The sequence below is a fragment of the Sphaerodactylus townsendi genome, linkage group LG02 (genome assembly GCF_021028975.2).
Source record: "Sphaerodactylus townsendi isolate TG3544 linkage group LG02, MPM_Stown_v2.3, whole genome shotgun sequence".
Lineage (NCBI taxonomy): Eukaryota > Metazoa > Chordata > Lepidosauria > Squamata > Sphaerodactylidae > Sphaerodactylus > Sphaerodactylus townsendi.
The window spans coordinates 166,566,937-166,588,668 of record NC_059426.1 but is presented as its reverse complement, the minus strand read 5'-3'; the positions used below and the strand labels follow the sequence as shown (position 1 = coordinate 166,588,668).

Here is a 21,732-nt window from a genome sequence, read left to right as displayed (position 1 = left end):
CTTCTTCTTCTTCTTCTTCTTCTTCTTCTTCTTCTTCTTCTTCTTCTTCTTCTTCTTCTTCTTCTTCTTCTTCTTCTTCTTCTTCTTCTTCTTCTTTGCTCCATCCTATCAGGGAAGGGGCTGTTTGGCTAGCCGGCTACGATCTTGTGATCCTGGCAGAAATGTCCCATAAGGGTTGATGTGGCCTCATTTCGCTTTTCAGCAGTTAATGCTTCTGGCATGTGGAAAACTCCAGATCAATCCGTGAAGGGGGTGTTTGCAAAGTTAGCACACAAGGAAATTCATTGCAGCCTGTGCAGCCAAACCTCACAAACCTTAATGTCTTTTGGATACAGTATTAACCGTCCAAGTTCAGAGGCAGTAACCTCTGAATTCCAGTGCGGGACGGAGAGGCACTGACCTCTCGGCACCCGTTTGTTCGACCTCCAGAGGAACTAGTTGGCCAGTCTGTGAGACAGGACACTGGAGGGCACTTCTTCCGTTCTTTCATTTATTGTGGCTTTTAAAAACCCGTTTGGGATTTTTATTTCATGCTAACTTGGCTGCTGCAGGAAGTGGTAGAGAGGGCTAGCCTAAACATTTGGAAATGTTGAACTTGATGCCGTTAATGGGGAGAAGCTTATAAATCTTCAGAAATCTCCTATGCCTGCTTTACAGATTAGAAGTATTTAAAATACTTGTGAGGATTAAAGAGCGTGCAGTGCTGAAGTTTAGGTAGCTGTTAAGGGATTTAGTGGAAGCCAGATTTTTTTTTCTAAATAATATTTCGTATTAATTTTCTCAGGTATAATTCAAAAACAAAAGGAGATATGGAAAAAGAAAATACAGCTACCCATAAACTATGTCTGTCTGTCTGTCTGTCTAAATTGTAACACACTGGATCTTTAAATTGCAACACTGATATCATTCAGAGAGAACATTATATAGTTTCAAAATTTGCTACCTAGCCCAGTGGTTCTCAACCTTTCTAATGCCGCGACCCTTTAATACAGTGGTTCTCAACCTTTCTAATGCCGCGACCCTTTAATACAGTTCCTCATGTTGTGGTGACCCCAACCCTAACATTTATCCATTTTACAGATGGAGAACACTGATGCGGAGAGTTTTAGGCGATCCCTGTGAAAGGGTCGTTTGACCCCCAAAGCGGTCCCGATCCCCAGGTTGAGAACCATTGTTCTAACCTCTAGTTACTTATATCTTAATCATTAACAAATTAGTATTTTTACTATTATTATTCTTGCATAATCAATTCAGCCTCAAATAAAAAAATGCAGTTCCCATTTCTCATCAAACTCTTTATTCTGACCATCTGTTTACAAGATTTGTTAATTTGGTCATTGTAGCATCTTCTCTGACTTGGTCTTCCCAGAGTTCTGTGTTCCAATCTCGTTCAGTTTTCCAGTGGGATGGAAAATGGAAATTGACTTGTGGAAGTTTAGGTTGGCCATGCAGAGTTGATGGAGGACCAAATTCTATCACCCTTTTGTCTGCCAGAAATTTATTCATGCGTTTGCCTTGAGTGCCGTATTTAGAACTGGAAATGCTGCCAAACTTTTGGAGTTTGGACATATCCCACGACTGTCCCTGGCATTCCATCTAATGGCAGAAGATCCAGCATTAATCATCTACACAGCTGCCAAGAGGGAGAGTTTTGAAGGGTGATAGATATATTTATTTAGAATTATTTTTATGCTGCCTTTTCTAAGATCTGTTTGCAGCGCCTAACTTCCCTTGTACCGATTTTTTCTTCCTGCAAATTGCTTTGGTTGATAAATTTCTCTTCTCAGTGAACCAGTATGACAGTCCTCAGGAAACTTTCCTGGGAGCAAGCCCCATTGAATTGTCCTGAGTAGGATTGTGAGTAGACCTACTTAGGATTGGTCTCTCGGAAGTGGGGCATAGCCATTCCCAAAATGTTTTATTTATTTCATGCATTTATACCCTGCCTTTCTCCCCAGTGAGATCCAAAATGGCTTACGTCGTTCTCCTTTCCTCTGTTTTGACCTCACAACAGCCCTATGAAGTAGGCTAGACTGAGAGAGTGTATTTCTGGCCCAACGTCACCCATTGAGATTCTATGGCACTAGTGGGGATTTGAACCTGGGTGTCCCAGATATTAGTTGGCATTTTTAACCACCGCGCCACACTGGCTCTCAGAGCACACCAGAGCACAGTAAAGTGCTGCTGGAAGGGCTGAAATGGGCTCTGACCAAGAAAACCAAGAATGTATCTTATCTGAGTAAGATGGATGTATTCTTGAATCAGTGTAACTAGGTGTACGTGGCGACCCAATGCCTCTTTTGATATATGTAACCAGCTCCATTATATGTAACCAGTGCCATCTGTGCATTCTTTCCTTGACCTGTGCTTTATGGCTTCACATGCTTTGTAGTGAAGTAGGCCTCCCCTGCCTCGCCTGTCCCGTGAGAAAAGAATTACAACTATTATCTTGTTGTGAACAGGACACCAGGTGGCTCCTCTTCTATCTGTTGCTGATCTTGGGGCAGTCTCGGTTCCAGATGCTGCCTCTGGGAAGTTGGGAGGGGGGATTCTTGGGGGATATATGGGACCTGAAATGCCAGTTTCGTTAGAACTGGCTTTGCCAAGTGTTAAGCTTGACTACCTCATCAATAAACGCCGCTGAACACCGTTTGGGAGTTCATTTATTGGTTCGGTTTCCAAGACCTAACAGCATTCACTTCTCTGTGTCCAGCACTGATTTTCCTTCCTTCTGGTGCACCAGAATCCTCCAGAGAGAAGCAGTAAGGAAGCATTACTCATAGAATCATAGAGTTGGAAGAGACCACGAGGGCCATCTAATCCCCTGCCATGCAGGAACACTCAATCAAAGCACTCCTGACAGATGACCATCCAGCCTCTGTTTAAAAATCTCCCAAGAAGGAGACTCCACCACCTTCTGAGGCAGCGTATTCCACCATTGAATATCCCTTACTGTCGGGAAGTTCTTCCGAATGTTTCGATGGAATCTCTTTTCCTGCACCTTGAATCCTTGAAATGAGGACAAATTGCAGAGGTATCTGTCTTTGAGCTTTGATGTAACAGGCAAAAGGAATAAAGGGATACTGTGAAGTAATGTTATTTGGGCACTTCCTAACTGGATATCCTTCCCATCGGAGCACTAGGTCAAGAAAATAGAAGTGTATTTTTGAGTGTACGAATACTATAAATTTTAATCTTTTATTGTTACAACAAACAAAACATACGAACACAAAGAAAACACAACAGTGCTATACATCATACACTGGCTTCCAGCAATCTCATCTTTGATTATCTCCAGTTGTCTCTAGTTTCACGTACATATAATTAAAACAATTATAATTAAAACAATTAAAACAATTTTAATCCTGAAACCAAAGCTGTATCTGGGATCAAAAGTCTGGGAAATGCTGTTGTAATGTTATTCAGTGGCTAGATGCTTCACTAGTTAGCCCTATAGTGTGCGAAACACATCATTAGAAAACATGATAACTGAACATGGGAAACGCTGAATTTTGATCTGGAGCAGATTTCTTTTAGGGAAGGGAGCTCTACCTTGTATCACAAATTGGTTTTGTCCCATCTGGTAGAGAGAATAAGCATGATTTCATGTGTGGTAGGTAATGCTCCGTTGGCATGCCCACAGCTATTCATTCTCTGATTGTAGCTATACTACTGCAGTTTGCACTGTGCTGTGCTGCCTTTGAAGACTGTTCAGAAGCTATAGTTGCTGCTGCAGTTCTGAGTGTCACTGTTCAGTAGAAACACTATTAAGGAAATGTAGAGTGCAAAAGTTCTGAAGTAGAACTCATCAAGAAATATAACACCTTCTGTCACACAGGAATAAACTGAGACTTGGATTTCTTATCTTGTTATAATTTCGAACAGTCCTGCAGGACTCTGTTTTTAATAACTTTAATAGACTATTCTTCACCGATTACATCATATCATAAATTTTCACTGATGTTTGTCAGTTCTCAAGCTTCTGACTCTCTTAAGTTGTTTTTACCCTACTTTATGCCATTTTATCTTCCTCAGTTGTGAGAGGCTAGAACAGTGTTTCCCAACCTTTTCGAGGTCAGGGTACCCTTGACCTCACTCTTCATATCTCACGGTACCCCTGCCGCCACCCTCCACCTTCCCCTCCCATTTCCCCTGCTTGCCACACACCCCACCTTCCCCTCCCAGGGTGAAGGGAAGCACTGGGGGTGGGGGTGGCTGCTGACCTTGTGGCAGGCCTTGCCCCATGGGCCAGCTCCATGTCCTTGCTGGCGCCGGTGGGAGACACCACAAAAATTAGGGGGGGGGGGCGGTAGTGTTGCCGCGGTACCCCTGGGACATACTCACGGCACCCCAGGATACCATGGAACCCTGGTTGAGAATGGCTGGGCTAGAACATCTTACCTCTCTCACCATCTTTAAACGATCTAGGGATTCTAATCTAAACTTAGAAAATCTATCCTGACTTTTTTGTACTAGACCTATCTCTGCTCATCTCTGTCAGGATGCCATTCCTACGGGGGGGAGGGGGAGCTGTGGGGATGAACTTTGCTTTTTTGCTTTGCAGGTGCTTATCTGATTCTTGCCCTTGAAGCTGTGGTTGAAACAGGTTTTCGGGCTGGACTCTTACTGTTGCTTTGGTTCTCATGGGGGTGGGGATTGCTGCAACATATTATCAACAGTTTTGGCGCCTTCTCGCCAGAACTGTCTTTCGCTGTTACTCTCACGTCTTCAATAAAATCCTTGAACCTGTCAAGCGAGTTATTTTCTAAACATGGAATTTGACGTTCTCCTCCTTTCCCTCTCCCCCTCTGTAATTTTCTGTAAAAATGAGGAAAATGATTTTGCTTCTTCCCCATTATATCTGAGGAAGTGAGCTTTCGCTTATGAAAAGCTCATAATGGAATAGTTTCTTTCTAAGATGCCTCTGGACTTCAGTTTTGCTTTGTAAAACCAATTTGTCAACAGGAAAAACTGGTTAGGATAGCAGCAGGCCTACCTACCAATTTACTTCGACGGTCTTCGAATAGTATAACCTTGTTTAGATTGCGTTTTTCAAGAGTTTAACTTCTCACCTTCCTGGTGCAATTTAAAGTGCTGGTTATGATCTTTAAAGCTCTAAATATTTTGGGACTCTAGTAACGAAAGGGATGCTTACACTTAGTTTTATTATTTATTTCTAGATTTTTTTTTGCCGCCTTAACCTGAATGGTGTAGACTAGTACCATAGGTGTCAAACTCGCGGCCCTCCAGATGTTATGGACTACAGTTCCATCCCTAGAGGTTGCCAAATTCCTGGCGCTGGCACAACAGATTCGCCACAGATTTTAGTTTGTTTGTTTGTTTGTTTGTTTGTTTGTTTATTGTTTTCACTGCTGGAAATGTCTGAACCTACTTATTTTAACTTGATTCTCCTCAACCTCTCTGTTGTATTTTAAACTCATGCCAATAAAAGGTTGATGATGATGATGATGACTACAGTTCCCATCATCCCCTGCCAGCACGATGCTGGCAGGGGATGATGGGAAATGTAGTCCATAACATCTGGAGGGCCACGAGTTTGACACCTGTGGACTAGTCAGATCTCAGAAGCCTCAGAGAGTCAGCCATGGTTAGAACTTGGATGAGAAACCAAGAAGGAAGTCCAGGGTTGGTACACAGTCAGGCAATAGCAACCCACCTCTGTTAGTTTCTTGCCTTGAAAATCCTACAGGGTTGCTGTAAGTCAGCTGCAAAAAAAATGCCTCTGGCTGATTCCGCATGGGCCTAAAACAGCGGTGTGAAAATGGTGTGAAAACAGCATAAACCCCTTTACACCGTTTTAAACCCTTTTACACCATTTTCACACTGTTTTCACACTGCTGTTTTTGGCCCATGTGGAATCAGCCTCGTTTTTTTCTCTTCTCCTTGAGTAATAGATTTTATATGTTCAGCGGGAGGATTGTGCCTTCCCTTTTGAAATTCAGGAACTAACATGTGGCCAAAATGTTCAGACCTGCCTTTGACTGGAAGCTGGTCTTACCCGGCTCTTCCAGTATACGGTGATGTTTTCAGTTATTTGTGGTAAATGGGATGTTACTTTTCTCAGGTGACTAGCTGAGTGGCTGATCACAAATTTCTGGCATTCACGGGATGCTGGTGAAACCTGTATGTGATGCTCTTCCCAAACTGTTCAAGCCAGTCACGCTAGGGCTGCCAAGCCCCCAGTGAAGATGGGGGATGCCCTATATCAGTGATGGCGAACCTATGGCACAGGTGCCAGAGGTGGCACTCAGAGCCCTCTCTGTGGGCACGTGCAAACAGAGTGCCCCCTCCACACATCTAGGCTGGCCTGGGCTGCTGGGTCAATTATTAGCATTAAACCTAAGACCTCGTTTTGGGGAAGTAGTGTAGGTAACCCTGTTAAGCGCTGATAAACTAAAGCGCAATCCTTTACCTGGGAGTAAGCTCAGTTGCTGGCAATGGGGCTTGCTTCTGAGTAAACCTTCCTAGGGTCATGATTCACCCATTGGAAGAGTTGCACGGTTGCTTCAAAGCAAAGCCATCAACTACCACCAAGCTTGCTCCTGAGTAACGCACGCCTCGGAGCCAACTGTTTTTTCTAATAAAAAACCTCAGTATTCAGGTTAAATTACCGTGTTGGCACTTTACGGTAAATAAGTGGGTTTTGGGTTGCAATTTGGGCACTCGGTCTCAAAAAGGTTCGCCATCGCTGCCCTATATACTGAACAAGTGGCTGCAAGATATATATATATATATTTAGAAACAGCATCATCATCAATGTGATGAGGTTACTTCTGGGGGAAAATGTTCATGAAAGTAAGTATGCCAAACTCAAGGGCCCCTTCTGCACATGCAGAATAATTCATTTTCAATCCACTTTCAGTGCACTTTGTGAAAGTGTGATTGTGAAACAATTGTGAAAGTGGATTGAAAGTGCATTATTCTGCATGTGCGGAAGAGGCCTAAATCTTGTGAATTCTTTCAGTGTCCAATCTGCAGTTTGTCTGCATTTAGGTGTAATTTTCTTGCCGATAGTGGCTTCCATTTTAATAGACTAGAATAAAATTCTGAGTAGACATGCTTCAGATTGCTCTCGACGTTTTTTTATTTTAAAAATTAATATGCCATTCCTTTCTGCCTAGTGAGGCCTGCCAAGGCAGCGAACAGATAAAATAAACCGATATTAAAACCCTTCATTAAAACAATGTTGTCAGTTAGATGCTGTCTCCAGCTCTAAATCACCACTATCTTTAAGAGTGCAATGTCAACGTTAGCCTAAATAAACTCAAAAATACATACGTTGCACTTTGGCTGTGTCCAGTCTTATATATTGATCTTACATATAATTAAACAACTTAACACTTCTATTTGTATTTACATTTCCTTATTTCTCTGACAAAGTTCTTAAAGATACAGCATAAGTCTTCCAACTCCTGTAACTAAACATAAATAATCACTTAGTCCATTCAATTCTTTGGAACTATATGGAACTGAAGCTTTGTTTCTGAACAAAGAATACGAATAGAAGTGTTAAGTTGTTTAATTATATGTAAGATCAATATATAAGACTGGACACAGCCAGAGTGCAACGTGTGTATTTTTGAGTCTCCAGCTCTAAGCCTTTGGGAGAAGGCAATCCGTGCATTTGTGGTATGAAGAGAAATATTGATGTTGTTAACGTATATGGTTGTAGAGTTTGTGGGGACACGCTAATGTGAAACAGGTTTTAATTGTGTGGGCTTGAAATCTATTAGGTTAAAGTAAGCCTTTCAGATTTGACCAACTTCTTTAATTTGTGGGTTGGTGTAGAGTAGGTGGTCAGTGCACCAGGCCTGTAAATGTTTGAATTTGCCAAGCTGGTTGCTTCGACACTAATCAATAAACGCTACTGATGAACAATACAGAGTCCATTTATTGCTTCAAGGTTCGAGACCTGACACTTTGGAAGGTGGACTCTATGACATTATACTAGGGCCCCTCCCTTCCTAAACCCCACCCTCCCCAGGCTCCATCTCCATAATATCCAGGTATTTCCCAACCCAGAGGTGGCCATTCTAGTTAGAGTCCTTTAGCTCTTGCCTCTGGTTTTTCCCAGGTCTTAACTACCTGTGAGCAGAGGAGAAACAAACTCGTATCTTGTTCCGCTGTTGCTACCTAGCTATGATGGTCTTCCCTTGTTTCTTCCTCTGCTAGATGACAAGGAACATGCTTCTAGTCTACCCTTTCTCTCTGCAATGCGTTTTGTATAGTGGGGTGGGGAGAGAGGGATCAGTTTCTTCTTTTTCTTGGTATGGAAGCATGTTCAATTGTGCGCTTCTTTTTATTTTACTTTCTATTTTATTATATTTTTGCCCCACCCATTCCTGGCTGGAGCTGGGCTCAGGGCGGCTTACAATAAAGTTAAAAGCCACTTTCATTAATATAATATAATAATATAATATAATATTATTTATTTATTTATTTATTTATTTAGTTAGTTAGTTAGTTAGTTAGTTAGTTAGTTAGTTAGTTAGTTATTTGGATTTGTAGACCGCCCCATCCCCGAAGAGCTCTGGGTGGTGCACAACAATATCCACATGTGTACATCTTTACAATCAGTGCAATATAATATAATATAATTAATATAATATAATATAATTAATATAATTAATATAATTAATATAATTAATATAATTTAATTAATTTAATTAATTTAATTAATTTAATTAATTTAATTAATATATTGTTTATCTACACACTATTATGTCACAGGTGCCCGTGGGCCCATGGGCCACTGACACCTTTCCTCATCCCTGCCAAATGTTTTTAGAAAGTGATTGTGGCCTGTCCAGCAACAGGGTCTTCATTGTGTGACTGAAAGTAAGCTTTGTCCAGTGCTGGATTTACCTATAGAGTTGGCAGGCCGAAGCCTAGGGCCTCAAAATCTAGGGGGCCTCCAGCTGTATAATATTTTTGGCATTGTTATAGGTCTTTCTTACACATGCTGTCGTAACACACTGTAGTCTCTAAACAACCCTTCATTTAGAACACTCTTCCATCTTTCTCTCATCTGAATCCAACATTGGCTGCGGCAGCCATTTTGTGGCTGACTTCACCTCCCGAGGCGGTGTTTCTGGGGCAGCCATTTTGTGGCTGCAACCTTCATGCTTAGTTAGTATCCATATTCACCTGTGGGTTTGAAAAGATTGGGGATCCCCAGTTTAAGCAGTATGGTCCGGACTTTGGTTTTTCTTGCGTGTGAGAACAAGGCCTTGATAATCTGACGCAGAACTCATAAGAAAAGCCATGCTGGATTAGGCCAAGGCCTGTCAAGTGCAGCCACAGTCGCCAACCAGGTGCCCCTAGGAATCCACTCCAAGCCAAACCCATGGATTTCGCATTGAGTTCACTAGGACGTGCGTTTTGTGGGGCCTCAACAGACGCCAGGCACACCATTAAAAATGTTCTCAATATCTTTGGCTTATGCCGAGTTCAGGAGGAAGCCAGCTAAGCAAAGCCCTCATGGGCCAACTTCTGGTGACACGCTCTACCTCATGAAAAATATTTTGGGGCTCTTGGCTTCAACCTGTGCTTGAAGGCACTTTGTGCCAAAATGGATGTCTGCTTACATTTGTTCGTGCGTTCCTGTAAGCAGGGGAACATAGAACATAAGAACATAAGAACAAGCCAGCTGGATCAGACCAGAGTCCATCTAGTCCAGCTCTCTGCTACTCGCAGTGGCCCACCAGGTGCCTTTGGGAGCTCACATGCAGGAGGTGAAAGCAATGGCCTTCTGCGGCTGTTGCTCCCAAGCACCTGGACTGTTAAGGCATTTGCAATCTCAGATCAAAGAGGATCAAGATTGGTAGCCATAAATCGACTTCTCCTCCATAAATCTGTCCAAGCCCCTTTTAAAGCTATCCAGGTTAGTGGCCATCACCACCTCCTGTGGCAGCATATTCCAAACACCAATCACACGTTGCGTGAAGAAGTGTTTCCTTTTATTAGGGATGGTGGTAGATGTCTATTTTGGACAAACCTCTGTGGACAAGAGGAACTGAAATCTGTCCTCTCCCTCGCCTGACCTTGTGGCTTTGTTATTTGAAGCATTCTCTTTCCCATCCGCTTCATTCCCAGTATCAAAACCAGACCGGGAAGAAAAGTACTTCAAGAAATGGGAGCAAAGTGGAGTGGGGGACAGGGAAAGGGCAGGATTTAGCTCCCTTTGCTGAAACGTTCCTTTTCTTGTAAAACATTTAAGAAACTCATCCCTGCCCCATCCTTAATAATAACGTGAATAAATCTCATGGGTGCTTCTGTCAGCTCTTGGATATCATAAAGGTTGCATTTTTTCTGCTGCAACATCTTGTACTAAAAATATTCCAAAATAAACTCCTGCCAGAGATCTGGTTTTGAGAAAGGCAAGTACAGCTAATGAGAAGAGCTTTTCAGTGGTAACTCCCTGATTATGGAATAACCTCTCAAGGAAGAGCTGCTTGACCCTTTCACTGTCAACCTTTAGAAAACTGCTGAGGATGTTTTTATTCATGGTGGCATTTGATACGCTTTAGTTTTTCTGCCTACGGGCAGTTTTAAATGGTGGATTTAAATTTGAGGTTTTTAACCCCTTTTTTTGTATTTTGTAGTGTTCGCATTGTCAGCTGCTGTGAGTTCCTGTAAGGTAGAGAGGCGGCTAATACATGTTTTAAATAAATAAAATAATAATGATAATGAGATAGTAACCAAAGTTAGGTGCAGAGACATTGCACAGGGCTGCGGAAATGCTGTACAGTGCCATTGGGCAGAGAGCCCTGCTGCTAAATATTGCAAGGAAAGGAACCAGGTCAGAGGTGGAATCCAGCAGGTTCTCACAGGTTCCCGAGAGTAGGTTTCTAATTATTTGTGTGTGCCGAGAGCGGGTTACTAATTGGTGATTTTGCCACATGATTTTTGCCTTAGTTACGCCCCTCTTCTCAGCAGTAGCGCGCAGAACTTGAAGCAGTCTAGCAGGAGGTGCACCGGCAAGGCCGGCGCCATGCGTCATGCAACCTGTTTCCGCGATGTGCGATCACAGGTGCAGCCAAGGACGGTGGGCTGCGTATTGTCCTTGCCAGCTAGGCCCCGCCCAGGAATGCCCCGCCCCCGTCATGCCCCGCCCAGCCCCATTGGTGCTACGCCACAGTTTGAATCCCACCACCATGGGAACCTGTTACTAAAATTTTTGGATCCCACCACTGAACCAGGTGCATAGAATGGGACAATGGGTACTGTATCTGCTCCTAAATACTGCCCTGCTCCTAAATATTGCAAGGAAAGGAACCAGGTGCATGGAATGGGTACTGTATCTGTTCAGTACGCTACCCCTTTCCTCTGTATCCTAGAAGCGGTGATGCATGCTACTGCAGTTATGAAGACAACCTTTATCCTGTGGGTCTGACCATTCTGTGTTTTCCGCCTTTGTTTCCAGTCTCGAAGTGTGGATAAGCAGCATGCGGTCATCAATTACGACAAGGAGAAAGATGAGCATTGGGTCAAAGATCTGGGAAGCTTAAATGGGGTAAGTCAGGGACTCTCTGTCCCTAAATCCATTTTCTGTGTGTGTTTTCCTCCCTACCCATTGTCACATAGCATATTTCCCTTGAACGGCTAGTGCTGTGTGGAGGGGAGGTTTGCTTCAGGGCCCAATAGAGCCCCTTCAAGTTTGCCATCTGTCTGTGGTGGGAATGGATTGTGGGACTGGGTTTTGATTGAATTAATAATTAGACATCCACACAGCCTAGGGTCGCCAACTCCGGTTTAGGGAATATCTGGAGATTTAAAGTAGAATTTGAAGAGGGTGGTGTTTGGGGTGGGGAGAGACTTTAGTTGGGTCTAATGTAAGGTGACCAGATGGTCACCTTTGTGAACTGGGACGGGAGCAGTCAGCTGACGCTACAGTAGCAGTCAAAGGCCCGAGAGGGCTCACGAGCTTCAGAAGCTGCCTAACACCGTCTCAGAGTGAGGAACGGCAGCCTCCCAGAAGGTCAGGCTTCCTGCTGTCATGCGGCGCTGGGAGGCTGTCAAGCACTGCCTTTGCTCCCCAGAAGGCAGTGCGCGGCAGCCTCCCAAAATTGGGGAATACTAAAATAACCCATGGGACATGGGGACAAATTGCTTGAAGAAGCGTGGACTGTCCCGCTAGCCAAAGCTGGACTGCCCACAGCCTCTGGGGCCCTAGTCTAATGCCATACAGTCCACCTTCTTAAGTGGCCGTGTTCTCCAGGCAAACTGATTACTGTCAACTGGAGATCAATTGTAATAGCAGGAGATTTCCAGCCGCCACCAGGAGGTTGCCAACCCAAGTACATCCTCCAAACTATGGAGCTCGGTTTCTGTGGAGGAAACGGCAGCTTTGGAGTGCAGGCTCTAGAGTGTCACTTCCTTGCTGAACTCTCTGCCCCCAAATCTCCAGGAATTTCTGGAACCAGAGATGGGACCCCTAGAACGTCTTTTTACCCATAAATGTGATTTGATTTTGCTTTACAGTTCTTGGATGTTTATTCGCAGCTGCGTATACTTGAATATTTTATATTTCTTCTAATGAAGCATTTCTTTATGGACTATTTAGGCAGATAGGGAGTAAACCAAGAAAATAATAAGAAATTACTTCCGAGGGGATTAACTGGGACAGGGAGAAACGTTTCCTCCGAAGGATTTGAAGTTTTGTTGCTGAATCGATAAGCGCGGGCTCTAAAGAAGGAAGGCCGTTTTCAGGACACACCAGCTTTTAAATTGGTTTCACAGCCATTTCACCTGTCGGTATCCACTGCCTGAAGATCTCCTGGCTATTTATAGGGCATTTGCCGTGCCGTTGTTCACAGAACGGATGAGCTGGTTGGTTGGCTGATAAGAAATGTGACTTTTCACGGTCCTAAACTGGTTGCTCCTGATGAAGGGCACGTGGACTTGAAATTCAAGTATTTCATGGCAGCAGCTATCTGCAGAATTGCTGACACCTTTAAGTGAGCGCACAAAGGTGCGTGGGAGGGGTATGTTTTGGGTTGAAACCTGTTGAATGTGTGTATGACCCTTGGACTCTCTCTGTTTACGGTCAGCCTCATCCTAGGCTCAAGTATTGTCAGGGCTGAAGAGTGGCGAAAGATAGTTGCAATATTTAGTGTTTATGTAGAGCAGGGGTCCCTGTGTGGTGTCCATGGGTGGTGTGGTGTGGTGCCCTCCAACACTTTTCTTGGTGGCCATCAAGTATTTTTAGAAGAAGAAGAAGAGTTTGGATTTATATCCCCCCTTTCTCTCCTGCAGGAGACTCAAAGGGGCTTACAATCTCCTTGCCCTTCCCCCCTCACAACAAACACCCTGTGAGGTAGGTGGGGCTGAGAGAGCTCCAAAAAGCTGTGACTAGCCCAAGGTCACCCAGCTGGCGTGTGTGGGAGTGCACAGGCTAATCTGAATTCCCCAGATAAGGCTCCACAGCTCAGGCGGCAGAGCTGGGAATCAAACCCGGTTCCTCCAGATTAGATACACGAGCTCTTTACCTCCTACGCCACTGCTGCTAGAAAGTCAGGAGGGCTGGGTAGGAGCTTGTGCTGAGCAAGTCTTCTGACTCGCTATGCAGCTTAAAAAGCATCCTCCTAAACAGAGCTTTTCCCTAAAATGTTGAAGAGTTAGTATTGGTGCAATCCTAAAAAGAGTTACTCCAGCCTAAGCCGATTTATATCTGTGTATCAGTGTGAGAGTTCCGAAGAACTGTGACTAGTCCAGGGTCACCCAGCAGGAATGTAGGAGTGTGTAAACACATCTGGTTCTCCAGATAAGCCTCCGCCACTCAGGTGGAGGAGTGGGGAACCAAACCCGGTTCTCCAAATTAGAATCCATCTGTCTTTAACCACTGCACCACACTGAATCAAGTTGTAGATGATGCAGAAGTCCCTGAAAACTGATTCCACAGCGAGAATAGATGGCATGGATCTAAAGCAGTGATGGTGAACCTATGGCACGGGTGCCAGAGGTGGCATTCAGAGCCCTTTCTGTGGGCACGCATGCACAGAGTTCATCATGTGGGGGTAGGATGGAAAATCACACACACACACCCCCCACACACACATCTAGGCTAGCCTGGGCACGATCCGTCCCTGTGAGTAAGCTCAGTTGCTGGCAATGGGGCTTGCTTCTGAGTAAACCCTCCTAGAGTTGTGATTCACCCATTTGAAGCTTTGCACAGTTGCTTCACCAAGCTTACTCCCGAGTAACATGCGCCTTGGAGCCAACTGTTTTTTCTAAACTAAAACCTCAGTATTCAGGTTAAATTGCCGTATTGGCACTTTGCGATAAATAAGTGGGTTTTGGGTTGCAATTTGGGCACTCGGTCTCGAAAAGGTTCGCCATCACTGATCTAGAGGGATGAATATTCTAATTCCAGTTTCCTGTCTAAGGCATTTGGGGTTGAGCAAGGTTATTTCTGCACCGGTGTGGTGAAAAATCAGGCACCCTGCTCAATGTGCGGGCTAATTTTCCTCTCTTCATTGGCTGTGCAAACCCCATCTGCAACAGATTGATCACTCTCAGTATTTCTCAACACCACTCTTGCATTCCAAGTGCAGCTGTACGAGCCTCGGCCGTTTTGGCTTGCCAGCGCACGTCTGCATCTGTTCGCAATCTATTTCCATTTTGGAGCTGTTGTTTAGTATTTTTTTTAAAGCAGTATTGTTCTTTTCTTTTTGCTCAGGCCAAAATGCAAAATGAGCATCTTGGTTAAGACCGGGGACGGGGCCATGATTTGATGGTAGAGCATTTTTTGTGTGTGGAGAAGGTCCCATTGTTGAACTCCACCATCTCCAGTTAAACTTATCAGATAGTTGGAGATGTGAAAGACCAATGCTTGGGGCCCTGGAGAGCAACTGTGGGTCTGAGTAAACTATACTTGGATGGACCAAACATCTTGATTGGTACGAATCCATTTCACATGCTGATTCTTATTGAGAAGATTGCCAGCGTGGTGTAGTGGTTAAGAGCAGGTGGATTCTAATCTGGAGAACCGGGCTTGATTCCCCACTCCTCCACCTGAGTGGCGGAGGCTTATCTGGTGAACCAGATGTGTTTCCCCACTCCTACATTCCTGCTGGATTACCTTGGGCTAGTCACAGTTCTTTGGAACTCTCTCAGCCCTGCCTACCTCACAAGGTGTCTGTTGTGGGGAGAGGAAGGGGAAAGGAGCTTGTAGGCCATCTTGAATTTCCTTACAGGAGGGAATGTGAGATATAAATCCTCCCTCCCTCCCTCCCTCCCTCCCTCCCTCCCTCCCTCCCTTCCTTCCTTCCTTCCTTCCTTCCTTCCTTCCTTCCTTCCTTCCTTCCTTCCTTCCTTCCTTCCTTCCTTCCTTCCTTCCTTCCTTCCTTCCTTCCTTCCTTCCTTCCTTCCTTCCTTCCTTCCTTCCTTCCTTCCTTCCTTCCTTCCTTCCTTCCTTCCTTCCTTCCTTCCTTCCTTCCTTCCACACACACACAATTTTCTATCTGAGTGTCAGCCAGTCACTTTGGAAACCACAAGGTGCATCTAGATACAGTGGATATTTTGAGTGATGATCTCACTTTGGGACTGTGCACACCCTGTTCTCAGTCATGTGACCAAGCCTAAAACTCAGGGAAAGCCTGTTTTTCCTCCTTGTGGTCGAAGGGGCTGTGCACAGTGTTGATTGGCTGGCCCTTGTGACAGTCTATGAAGCCGTTCCTTTCAGCTTCCCTTAGCAGCTTTTCAAATAAAAAAAATACATTTCCAAACACTATTTGATTGGAAAAACTTGCAAGGTACTTGGGGAAAATGGAGAGGGGAGAATTAAAAGATAAACAGTCTGCATGAGTGCGGCTGAGGAGGAAAAGGAAATCTTCATTAGGCTCAGAGGGAAATAATTGTGTTTGAGGCACAGAGGTAAGCTAACCCACTCTCATGTTAAAAAAACCCACTTCTGTTTAAAGGTGCGTTGCCCTGAGCTTTAAGCATTCTCTCAAACCAGTTGGCCACCTGTGTCCAGATATTGTAGGTTTGTATAGCTCTGTTTCCAAAATGTAACATTCTTTCTGTGTCAGGAAGAATGTTAGTTTATTTTGGATATTATGATGGATGATTTATTTTGCTGAGGTTTAGAGAAGAGCAGGGAGCTGGGCAAGGTTCTGAAGATAACTTTAGGTTACAGGTAGCACTCAGGAATGTTAGTAATATAAAGCCCCTTATCACCCCTGCCAGCATCGTGCTGGCAGGGGATGATGGGAACTGTAGTCCATAACGTCTGGAGGGCCACGAGTTTTGACACCTGTGTCCTGGGGTATCTTGTGGTTCCCCCCACCCCAAATATTGAAGGCACCAATCCCTGATATGGGGTTTGTGATGTGAGCTGAAATGATTCCCAGTGCACATGCCCTTCTTCTCTGAAACAAAGACCTAATCCTGCTTTTCCTCCTCATTGGAGCAGGCTGTGCTTCAAAAGAGCAGAGGAGACATCGTCGCTTGTAGTCGACCCACGTGGTCAGCGCAAGAACGAGACGAGACGCGGAGATAACATCTGGTGGAGATCGCCAGCAGCGGGAGCGGAGGTCCGTGGTTCAGCTTAATCTCCGCTGCAGCCGTTCCTGGCACCTTTGCAGGCTGCATTCTCCTATCGGGCGGTAGAAGGGAGGAACGGAGGGGAGTTCCGGGAGAAGCTGGGAGGTCGGGAGATCATCAAGTGATGGCTGATCTCACCTGGCTTATGAGAGGAGTTTAAGCGCCTTAAGCCTAATCCTCACCTGGGGGGGGTGACTATTGTCCCTGCTTCCTACTGAGCCAGATAGTTCATGAGACCCGTGACTCACACGGGCTGAGGGAGGGGGTGCGGTGGCGACTCAGAAGGTCGAGGTCCCAAGCAGTGCCAACGTTTACCACGGTGCCATGCTGGGTCAGCAGTGCATTACTACAGTCTTTATGTCTGCGGGAAGCAGCGGTTTGGAAATAGCTGCCTCCGTGATTGGAGGATGCTTGGCTTGACTCTTCTGGTGTTTTGGCCCAACCACTGGTGATGGGCTTGCGGGGGGTTCATATTGTCCAGGCAAGGGTGTCTCTCCCCAAACCCACCAGTGGTGGCCCTGACTCCCATACGGTAGCAGTCATTTGTGGTAGTGCCCATGACTTGCCTCAAAATCCAGAAGTATCTACAGGATCAGGGAGCTTGGTTAACCCTGCCCATAATGCTCCATGGTATAATACTCATAACATCCATTCTCTATGGTGTAAAACCCATGAATGGCAAATTTGGACATGGTTCAGGTGTCTGGCTGTAATCTCCAAGCTGCAAAGAGCAGAACTTACCCAACGTTCTTGTAGCCTGAGACAATTTTAAAACTTGCCCCTCTCATAATTGATCAAGTACTGAACATCCCTTCTGAAAGATCAAGAGTAATAAGGTATTTATTTACTTCGATTATAGTCTGCCTTTCTAGTTGAAGCATGAGGCGAAATATAGAGCCAGAAAACAAATAAAAACAGGTTAATGCACATGACAGATAATGTAGATGTTTTTGTTTTATATTTGCTGTGTCCCCCTGGGGTACATCTTTGGGCCTTGAGTTCAGATCTTGGCAGCGTGGTGTAGTGGTTAACAGTGAGTGCACTCTAATCTGGAGAACCGGGTTTGATTCCCTGCCCTGCCACTTGAGCTGTGCAGGTTTATCTAGTGAACCAGATTAGCTTGTGCACTCCAACACATGCCAGCTGGGTGACCTTGGGCCAGTCACAGCTTCTCAGAGCTCTCTCAGCCCCACCTCCCTCACAGGGTGTTTGTTGTGAGGGGGGAAGGGAAAGGAGTTTGTAAGCCCCTTTGAGTCTCCTTACAGAAGAGAAAGGGGGATAAAAATCTCTTCTTCTTCATCATCTTTGGTCCTGGCATCTGGAATGCAAAAGACTCCAACTATTCAGCGAGCAACTAAGTTGCCTCTGCGTTCCTCCTTGAAAAGTGCAGTTAGTACATTTTCTCTCTCCATTCCTCCTTCCCTTTCTCTCCAGGACTTAACCTGAGGCAGCCACTGAAATTTTGACTAATTTATTTCTCTGGTTGAGCCAGATCTGGCTAAGAGCACCTTTGTCTGACTGTCCTAAGAGCATAGATGTGTTGGGACATGACTAATTCCCACAGTACATATAGGTAGTACTCTTTCTGCTGGTCCGTGAGGGTGGTGGAGACCACACTGTGTGTTGTGGAATTTGCACGGCTGGTTTTCCGTAGTGATATAAAATAGTGTTTTTTTAAACGACATTCTGGGGGGAAAAAGTTCAGCTCGATAAACTTGCCAAGTGGTTCTTCTAGCGAGAACTGTCCAAATTAACTGGTTGCAGATTTTGAAGGCCTCAGACAGAGACGGGCCTTTACCAGCCCTCGTTTTCTCCCATCAACCAAAATGGCCAGGAATTGAATCCGAGGAGATAAGACCGGCTAGAAATGTTTCAAATAAATAAATGAATAGAATGGGGAAGGTTTGATGTTATGCAAAGAATGTGGTCCCGAGCGCCACTGTCCCGTGCTTGAGAGAGCCAGTGTGCTGAAGTGTCAGACTAGAATCTAGGAGGTCAGGTTTGAATCCCCTCTCTGCCACTAAAGCTCACTGGGTGACCATGAGCTAGTTTTTGTTTGTTTTACTTCATTTATGGCCTGCCTTTGTCACTAAGGCCCCTTCCACGCATGCAGAATAATGCACTTTCAATCCACTTTCACAAATCCAGCTGCTTCTAGGCAGGGAGGAGCTGAGCAGTCCCTCTTCATTGCCTAGAAGCCTCATGCCCCAGCTTCGGGTCAGGGAAGAGGAGCCGTGGCAGGGACTCCCAGTCCTGCCCTCCCCAGCCAAGGAAGGCAGGACTGGGAGCTCCATCAGTGGCTCCATTTTATCATGTGAGGGGGGCCCTAGGGACATGGGGTACCCCATGTCCCTAGGGCCGTACGCAGTGGTGGGATCCAAACATTTTAGTAACAGGTTCCTATGGTGGTGGGATTCAAACAATGGGGCTGGGCGGGGCACGACGGGGGTGGGGCTGGCCTCGACCCGGGCCAGGGCCTTTACAGCTCTGGCCCCTGCCTGGTGGAATGCTCTACCTCCAGCTGTCTGAGCCCTGCGGGACCTTGGTGAATTCCGCAGGGCATGTAAGACGGAGCTATTCCACCGGGCTTTTGGAGGGGCTGGCCGCGGTTTTATTGCCCCCCATTGAAACCGGAACTAAGCTGCCTTTTCCATCTTGGTAGGGCCCTGATTCCATCCTGGGCCCTGCCTCTCCTCCCTTCTCCTTTGGCCTTTAGACCGGATGCCTGTGTGTGTGTTTTTACACAACCTTTGTTGTTTAATTTGTATTTATTGTTTTAATTGCTGCTGAATTTTAATGAGTTAGATTTTATGTTATATTGATTTACTGTTCTGGAAACAGTCATGTTGTGAGCCGCCTCGAGCCCTTCAGGGATGAGGCGGCCTATAAATTTAATAAATAAATATAAATAAATAAATAAATAATTTCTCTGTTACTGTAAAAAACTCTTACTGTAACAAAAAAGTTCCTAATTTCCAGCTGGTATCTTTCTGTCCATAATTTAAACTCATTATAGCAAGTCCTATCGTCTACTGCCAACAGAAACAACCACTTCTCCTCTAATTGACTGCCTGTCAAATACTTAATACTTTCAAATACTTAATTTTGTTTCTAGAAATCAAAAGAAGGACACTTTCCTTAAACAAGGAACTTTACCATATTTCTAAAACATGTTTTTAAAACAGTCCAACAGGGAGAATTATCTCCCATTTTCTACCTTTGCTAACCAGCCACATAGGAAACAGCAAGACTTTATGATTTTTGGACCTAATGGAATTTCTAGTGGAAAAACAGACCCAATTAGTAACCCCCTCTCGGCACACACAAATAATTAGTAACCCACTCTCTGGAACTAATGAAAACCTGCTGGATCCCACCTCTGGCCATCCACCACTGCTCTAATCTGGAGAACTGGTTTTGATTCCCTGCTCCTCTTCTTGAAGCTTGCTGAGTTATCTTGGGACAGTTCTTTCAGAACTCTCTCAGCCTATTGTGGAGGCAGGCAGTGGCAAGCCACCTCTGAATGTCTCTTGCCTTGGAAACTCTACAGGTCACCATCAGTCAGCTGTGATTTGACACCAGTGTTCTGGGTACTGTGATGGCAGCAATGTTTTTAAAAATCTTCACAGCCAATCAAATCTCCAGTGACCAATCAGAAGTCTAGCTGGATAAAGCCCCACCTGGCCCACCCTCTTGCTAACACACTAGACAGGAGCCTGGAAAGATGTCAGCAAACACCATGGAGCTCCTGGGCACCATGTTGGGAACTCCTGGGGTAGAAGGGAAAACAGGGACTATTGTGCAAGAATGAGAGTTAGAGGGTAGGTAGTTAGTTACCTGGAGAAGGCCTAAGCAGATGGTTATCTACAGCTAAACTGTGTTTTCATGTAAATTGACCAGGCTGATTTTCCCTGCTTGCCTTTTTAAACCTAACCATGTTTTTATGTCCTTCTTTTTTGAAGACTTTTGTGAACGATGTACGGATCCCTGACCAGAAATACATCACACTGAAGCTGAACGACGTGATCCGCTTCGGCTACGATATCCTTTTGGCTGTCAGTTCTACTGCTCGAATTGCACACAACTTCGTAGATCTGCTTCTGGTTTTCTGACCTCGGGTTACCAGAGATTTAATTACTGCTTTGAACTAGTCCCAAGTGTGTAGTACCTGTATGCAGCACCTAGAAGTTCCATCTGGGCAATTTCCACTTCCATTCCCTGGCACCATCTTGTGCAGTTCCCTTGTGCTTCAGGGGGGCTTGTGCATTATAACTTTCCTGTGGCTTGTATTATTTGGGCTCTTGGAACTTTTGTGTTACCCTAGGGAGGGGCTGCGGCTCAATAATAGAACATCTGTTTGGCAAGCAGGAAGCCCCTGGTTCGGTTCCCCATGTCTGGAAGGTGCAAAACAGTATGTGTAACATGCGATACCGGAACTGAGAACTCGTGTGACACATAGGCAAGGCCATTCTCTTTAATAACTGCTACATTAATTTCTATAGTGCTCAGCTCTTCAGTCTAATTATAGTAATCTTATTGGATCTAATATATGTAAACAAATAATATAATCTAAATCCATGGTGGCAGGGGCTGATGGGAATTGTAGTCCATGAACATCTGGAGTGCCATAGGTTCACCACCACTGATCTAAATCATATCATCTGGACACCTGTCCTGTGAGCTCAATTTTCAATCTGTTATCAATGTCTCTTGTGTGCTCAATGGGCTAATCAGTACAATATAGTTCATGTGTATGTAACCAGTCCAATGCACGGATCACGATGAAATAGAATTATTGCATATCAGGTGGCTTTCTCTCTGGGTATTCCACTGCCACCACCTGATCATTTGAGGACTGCTCGCTGGGGAAGATCAGGATTTCCCAGCTTCCTTGCGAGGCCTCAGCCTCAGTTTCCCCTTTGGTTCCCCTCTCCTGGGTTCCACAGGTAGATTGGAGGTTCTGGAGGAAAACCTGCTCAGCCTTCCTCTATCTCCTATATAGATAGCATGTCCAAGACAGTGGGGCATACATGGTACAGAGAGCTGTCCTCCACTTCTGAGGTTTGAAAAAGTATTTATTAAAAGCAAAATAGTCAGGAAATATGCAATAATTCTATTTCATTATGATCCGTGTATTGGACTGGTTACAAGAGACATTGACAA

The 21,732-nt window shown here is 44.9% G+C and overlaps 2 protein-coding genes across 2 annotated transcripts in view; both read left to right on the top strand.

Annotated features, from left to right (window-relative positions):
* The window catches only part of LOC125426857 (SERTA domain-containing protein 2-like), a 751,974-nt gene that overhangs the window by 466,148 nt on the left and 264,094 nt on the right, over positions 1 to 21,732 (top strand). The window lies entirely within an intron of this gene.
* The window catches only part of CEP170B (centrosomal protein 170B), a 112,437-nt gene that overhangs the window by 16,133 nt on the left and 74,572 nt on the right, over positions 1 to 21,732 (top strand). Inside the window, exons 3-4 of the mRNA XM_048484648.1 lie at positions 11,447 to 11,536; positions 20,532 to 20,610. Coding sequence (XP_048340605.1) covers positions 11,447 to 11,536; positions 20,532 to 20,610 — 169 coding nt within the window. The remainder of the gene's footprint in view (positions 1 to 11,446; positions 11,537 to 20,531; positions 20,611 to 21,732) is intronic.